Source organism: Capsicum annuum, chromosome 8 (assembly GCF_002878395.1).
Source record: "Capsicum annuum cultivar UCD-10X-F1 chromosome 8, UCD10Xv1.1, whole genome shotgun sequence".
Lineage (NCBI taxonomy): Eukaryota > Viridiplantae > Streptophyta > Magnoliopsida > Solanales > Solanaceae > Capsicum > Capsicum annuum.
The window spans coordinates 52,858,863-52,866,244 of record NC_061118.1 but is presented as its reverse complement, the minus strand read 5'-3'; the positions used below and the strand labels follow the sequence as shown (position 1 = coordinate 52,866,244).

Here is a 7,382-nt window from a genome sequence, read left to right as displayed (position 1 = left end):
CTTAGCTAGCCATTTTAAATGATGAGATACTTCAACATTTTAAAATTTTTGTTCAAACCAACTGCTGAATTCACGACTATGATTCATTGCTCTTGCCCATGCATTGGATCTACTATGATTACTCATTAAATTCTTATGTTCCCTGCAATCAAGAATAGTGTAAATAAAGTTACTAGGCCTTTATAAATGGATGTTCATATACCTTATAATAATCAAATACATGAAGTTTAATATGTAAATATCTTACTCGATGAACTTTTCCACTTCTTTATCTCCCTTGTTAAAAAGGACATATCGATATACTTCATAACGCAACTTTGAATCCATTAAGAAATTGCAGTTTTTTTCTTCTCAAATCCAATTGGATGACCATTCTTTGGAAATATAGGTGACGAATTCTGAATGCATTCTTCATCTTCGGTTTGGTACCTACTAAATCGTGTCTTCACACCATCATGTACTTATCTTGAACAAAATATCGGGCACTCTTCAACCAAATAACCCTCTGCTATTGATGCTTCCGGACAAGATCGATTACGAACAAGCGCCTTAAGATTGCATAGGCTTCTCTCAATGAAATACATCCAACGAAGATGTATGGGACCCCCAAGCTTAATTTCATTCACCAAATGAATAGGAAAATATAGCATTCTATCTAAAAATGTTGGATGAAACATCATTTCAAGGTTAGATGTAATTTCACCAATTTCAGACTCTAATTTTTCAAGATCTCTCGGCCTAATCACCTTACTACATATGGATCTAAAGAAATTGCCCAATCTAATCAATGTCAATGAAACATTCTTAGGAAAAACTTTTCTAATAGCAACCTGCGGCAAGTAATGCATTATAAAATGAGCATCATGACTCTTGTACCCTAATATCTTCATCTCCTTCATATGCACGCGATCTGATATATTTGAAGCACACCGTTTAGGTAATTTGACATTTTTCAAGACACTGCAAAACAATCTTTTCTGTTCTGATTTCATAGAAAAAGAAGATTGAGCCAAGCTTATATTTCCATTACTATCTTCAACTGGCTGTAGCTCCTTTCGTATTCTCATTTCTTGTAAGTCATATCGAGAATTTAAATGATCATTTGACTTCCCATCTATCTCCAATAAAGTTCCAAGAAAAGTATCACATATATTACTTTCTATGTGCATAGGATCAAGATTATGGCTTAATTTGTTATCTGGTCAATACGACAATTCAAAAAAAATTGATCTTTTCTTCCAAGGACCCTTATTATCTAGAGACCTTTTCTTTTTTCCCTTTTTAAAAATATTATTGAATTCATGCACCTCTTCAAGCACTTCTCTCCCCGATAAAGGAGTAGGTGTGGGTCTATGTTCCTCCTTACCATCAAAGGATTTCTTATCTTTTCACAATGGATGATTATGAGGCAAAAATCTTCGATGACCCAAATAACACATCTTACAACTGTGTTTGAGATATCTAGAGCATGTGTATAATTACAAGAAGGGCATGCCAATTTTTCCTTAGTGCTCCATCCTGAAAGCATTGCTAATGCTGAAAAATCACTAACTGTCCACATTAAGGCTGCACGTATTTGAAATGTATGGTTGGTTTTAGCATCATATGTTTTTATCCCAGGTTCCCATAGTTCATTTAGTTCATCAATTAGTGGTTGCAAATATACATCAATATCATTTACCGGAGATGATGGGCCTGGAATAATCATTGACAACATAAGATACTCGATTTTCAGGCAAATCCATGGTGATAAATTATAGTTCATCAACATAACAGGCCACGTGCTATGAGAAATGCTCATTGTTCGAAATGAATTGAAACCATCACTTGAGAGACCCAACCTGACATTACGAGGATCTTTAGAGAAGTCTGGATATAAGCGATCAAAATTCTTCCATGCTTGTCCATCAGCGGGATGCCTTAGATTTCCATCATTCGATCATTCATTAGCATGTCATTTCATTGCAATGGTTATTTCAGGGCTCATGAACATCCTCTGAAGCCTAGGCTTTAAGGAAAAGTATCATAAAACTTTTGCAGGAATTTTAGACCTTGCATTGGTTGAGACACCATCAATACTCTTCCATCTAGAAGTCCCACATACAGAGCAGTTCTCAGCTTTCTCATTGTCCTTCCTGAATAACATGCAATCATTAGGGCATGTATGTATTTTTTCATAATCAAGACCCAAATCTCTTATCACATTTCTGGCCTTATTGAAAGACTCTGGTATTTGAGCAAAGGGAAATGCCTCTTTTATCAACACTAACAAATCTGAAAATGCTACATTACTCAACCTATGCAATGATTTAAACAAGAACAACCAAATGGTGAAGCTCAATTTACTAAAATTTTCACACCCCAGATATAATTGTTGCTTTCCATCCTCCAATAATTTAAAAAATCTCTTTGCATCTTCAGGTAATCCCTCTTCATGCCCCAATTCAGCCTCTACATTTCTAAATGTATCGTGAAGTAGTCCATTAATATCATCACACATATTTGAACCTTAATCATCATTGATTGGATGATGTGTCTTTCTCGAGGAAGCATTTTCTCTATGAAAAGTCCATTTGGTGTAACCAGCACGAAACCCTCTAGAAAGCAGGTGATTCTCTATCATATCTCTGTAATGCTAATAATGATTTTTACAATCTCTACAAGGACATAATATCTCATTTCCTTGAGAAGCTCGTTCAAATGCCTTCTCAAGAAATTCTTTCACTCCGTGCTGAAACACGTCAGACCATAATAAATAATTCATCCAACTTTTATTGTTACTATCCATTATAATCCTACATAACACATCGAAATCACCAAAATTAAAAAAAATTATGATCTACATATATATCATCTTCAACTAAACAAATTAAAATACATCATGCAATAATACAAGTACAAACAACGGTAGAAAACTATTTGTTGTATTGAATGGTTATATTCAAAGGCAGTGTGGTAGGTTTGGCATCAATAAAATTGTTATGATGAATAAAGAAGACGCACCCACAATAGCAAGTGTATTCTACACAATGTTTGATATCGGAACAAGGAGACGCACCCACAATAGCAAGGAACATACAACAACAACAACAACAACATACCCAATATATTCTCACATAGTGGGGCTGGGGAGGGTAGAGTGTACGCAAACCATACCACTACCTCAGGTGAAGTAGAGAGGTTGTTTCCGGTAGACCCCCAGCTTAGGACCATAAGATTTATCGAAGGAGCAAAAATGAGGGGTTTGCCTTCATCATCACGAAGTAATAGTGGGTTCCATAACACACTGAACTTAGCTTTAAATTATGAATATGCCTCTAGTATTGACACAATAATGTTGGTCTACTAATGGAAAAGGCAATTTGCGAAATAACTGAATTTCCCAATTACCTTCTGTAAAGAAACCTTTTCCGATTTCAACTAAACCAAAGATGGTCTAGCTTTCTTTAGCTACAACTTTCCCCTAAAAAGAGTAGAAGAAAATTATCTTTTCACCTGGAAAGGACCTCTCAGATCCTATAGGTAATAGTTACGGATTTCCAACTTGACCCACAAAAAGCAACATATACATCTATTGTGTTAAAAACTTGTACTAATGCAGTTGTATACTATAAGCCTTGATAGTGCATATTGGAATCGACTTTGAACTCATAACCCAAACTATATTAGATATGAACCACCCGCGTATCTTTTATAGGATTAGATGATCAGTGAATTGTCTGGACAACATCCAAAGGAAGAGAAGACTAGAATAAACTCGGGCGTTTCAGGTTTCCAAGGAAGAGCAAATTTGGTAGAACTGATTATGAAAGCTCAGGCCTCAAAGAGGCACAACAGAAAAAATGCAACAATATTTTTCAATCAATTTCAAAGAGGTGTAGATCTAAATTTCTTTTCTTTCCCAAGTAAGAAAGGCTGCATAAGTTCAAATCTTGATAAAATTTTATATGAGCATCCATCCAGCAAACTAGCTGTATAAACAACAAACATAAGGACACTAATATTTGCTCATACTTTTAGTGTTTTTATTTCTTTGCTTTTCCGAATCCCAGACAACGATACTTCTCCCCACTAACTGTTATTTCAAGAGCTCCATCTTGATTATCTTGATTCAATGCAGTTCCTATTAGCACACTTTTCTCTTTCTCAAGGTTTTCCCTCTCAATCATTAACCTGTCTTCTTACCGAGCAATTTTTGCCTCACGCCGAGAGAGCTCAGCTTTCCAAGCAGCTTCATGTTCAGCAACCTCACATTTACGTTCTTCAATGTAACTCTACATCTCCCTTTCTTTCATAATCTTAACTTGTATATCTGTATCTAATGCTTTTTTCAATTCTTGTACAAAATTATCTACTACTGCTTTTATTCTTAGCGACATTTAAAATAATAATAATAATTAATCACTTTTCTTGATTCTTCTTCAACAGCAATTTTTTTTTGTATTTTTAGAGACCCTTTTAGCAGAATAGTGTTAATTTCTGGTTATTATTGGTGCCATGAAAGGAGAATTGAAAGGGTACATGAGTTTTTTTTGGCTTTTATGGGTACAGTTGGACAACTGATGAAGGAAAGAATATGTGAATATTTAGGAGATTAATTTTAGGCCTTTTCAATGGTAGCTTAAATTAGAGCACGATTTAGTAAGACTACCAGATGTAATGTACTACTAGTAAGGAATTTGGAAAGTGCTTGACCCCATAAACTGAACCTGACAAGACCCAAAAAGTAGACAGCTTAACCACTCGACATACACAACAAGGAAGAAATTACTGTAAGTCAAAAATGATCACAACCAAGTAAAGACGTATCTCCAGATTTCATAGGTAACAGTAGTACTGAAGCAACATTATCAGAATAGAAAAGCTACACCCCCGCAAAAAAGCTTAGATAAGCTACATATTAGATGCTTCATAATAGACCATCTCACTCCATTTAAAACACAACCAGTTACAACACCGCAGCTCATTCTGCCTGAAAGCTAAAGTGAAGTAGAAAATTCTTTAAGATAGTTGAAACTCTACCTACTTTACTACTGTAACACCCTGAGATCCCATCCCAAGACGTCACACAGTGCTTATGATCCCGAAGGACCACAAGCTAACCCTTTGCTAATATCTGTTCCTGTAAAGAGCATAATATCTGAAATAAATGTGGAAACTAGCCATAAGATTCAACACATCAATGAATACTTATAATATAGAAAACTGAATACTAATACATTCGTCTAAAAAACCTCTAAACTATCTGAACTGCGGTGTTGCTAGGACAGGTCCCCAACTAACTCCATCAATGAAAAATAAATAAGGACTAAAGCAATAATAGTAAACTAAAATTCATCCTTAAAATAAGAGGACTCACTGCTACTGCTGCTGACTGGGACTGAACTGATGAGGATACTCTGGATCTTGTGCCTCTGAACCTGTGGTGTCAAATAAAACACCATAGCGCAAATGTGTCAGTACAAGAATGTACCGAATATGTAGACGAGGTAGGCTAATGCAAGGGCTCATGCATGCACAATATCTAAACTGAATAACCATTAAAATGCCCCAGAGAACACATACATGAATTCACAGACCATGAACACAATTATCGCAACACTAGATACTGAAACTCGGATACCACTTTATTGTAGACTGAACTCACTACTGACACTAAGATACTGAGTGACTGACTTATCTGATACTGATAACTGAGGATTTGTATGTACTTACATCAAGGACGGAACTCTGAGCTTACTGCTTTTGACTGACAGAATTATAGATCAATTTTTCTAACAGATTATTTCTGAAGCGATTATCAATGATAAGAAGTATGATCATGTCTGAATCGACAACAAGAATACTCAACAGAATCTGAGATGGAGACAAGCCTATCTGACGGGAGATCTCTAGATATGATAGTAAGAATACTCAACATAGTCTGAGACTGAGATCAAGCCTCTCTGACAGGAGATCTCTAGATATGATAATAAGAATCTGTATATGAGACCAAGCCTATCTGATGGGATGGTCCATAAATTAATGGAACAATCTGAGTTCCTCACTGAGATAGACAACTGTACCACACAGTCTTTATTTCTAAAGATTGATACTGAAACTAAAACTGTGGGAAGTAGTTACTTAACTGATATACCCCAACCTACCACAGGTGGGGTCCAACCTATAACCCCAGCTGGAAGGGTGTCAATACCGTGCCACGGGTAAAGACCTCTCTGGTCAATCCTCTCTAATGGGATGACCCTCGCAGAAAGTTAACCTGAGGCAATATAATAGTCAAACCTCTCTGATGGTGACAACCTCTACTGATGGGGACTCCTGCATCCTGCGCTGGCTACACAGTTTTGGAGTTCAGAGATTACTCATAGCGACTCGGCCTCTCTGACGGGAGAGTCGTCATCCCTTTCCTCACTCGGTGCTAGCTTCTACTCCCAACTGAAAGACTCTGAACTAAATTCTCAACTGAACTGAATCTGATACTGATCATGTTTCTCAAAAGATCTGACTGAGTTATATTGAGATTACTTAGTTCCGTATCTGACCAAAAAGGTATCGAATCATGGTATCTGACTCACGATATAGAGCTTGAATAGATTACTCAAATCGATTCTGAGATTAGAATTGAATCACTTGAATACTATTAGATCTAAGTTGATTACAAAGCTGAGGCTAGATTACTAGCGATACAGAGATTACAAAGATAACTGAGATTATTGAGCTTTCTTAAGTTCTGCACTTGTCTGAGGATACAGAGTTCTATAGTTCACTGAGTTCTGAGAATCATAGCTCAATTGGAATTATTGAGAAATTGACATGGGATCTAGACAACAACTCTATTGTCGGGTATAAATACCCCCAGGACTCAATAGCATAAAAGTAAAGCATAATCATTTATTCATCATCACGATCGTTTATATATCATCACAATCATTCATGCAGCATCATAATCATTCATTCATCGTCATAATAATTCAAGACATTACCTCAAGCATTTAACTATCACAACCATCTTATTCATCATCACAGTCGCCAAGGGGTCACTTTAAGTATCTCGAAAACATAATCATATAATAACGTAGGGGAAACATGCTACTAGATTATACTCCATTCAACAAGCTTTTACCACAACTATTTCATACCTATATCAATCTTGACATGTGTTTGGATATGACATGGCTTGAGGAAACTTCATACTATCATGGAATAATTCATTCACTTAGGCATTTTATCAAACACTAGGCATGCATAAACTAACTCATAATTTGGGGTTTCATCTTCAACATGCTACAATGACCCTTATGCTTCATCTAAGCTCTTTATCAAACCTAGGGGGAACATGCTTCGCTTATTCAACCATTTCTACACCCATTTGACGTGAACAT

General features: G+C 36.1%; 1 protein-coding gene and 1 pseudogene across 1 annotated transcript; both read right to left on the bottom strand.

Moving 5' to 3' along the window:
- Window positions 1–461: 461 nt before the first annotated feature.
- LOC107879172 lies at window positions 462–2,500 on the bottom strand. The gene is made up of 3 exons (XM_047395416.1): window positions 2,052–2,500; window positions 1,483–1,919; window positions 462–1,198 (listed from the first exon to the last, which is right to left on the bottom strand). The coding sequence occupies exons 1-3, from the start codon at window positions 2,498–2,500 to the stop codon at window positions 462–464; spliced, it is 1,623 nt and encodes a 540-aa protein (XP_047251372.1).
- A 1,422-nt stretch (window positions 2,501–3,922) lies between these two features.
- Window positions 3,923–4,600, bottom strand: LOC107879689 (annotated as a pseudogene).
- Between the last annotated feature and the right edge of the window lie 2,782 nt (window positions 4,601–7,382).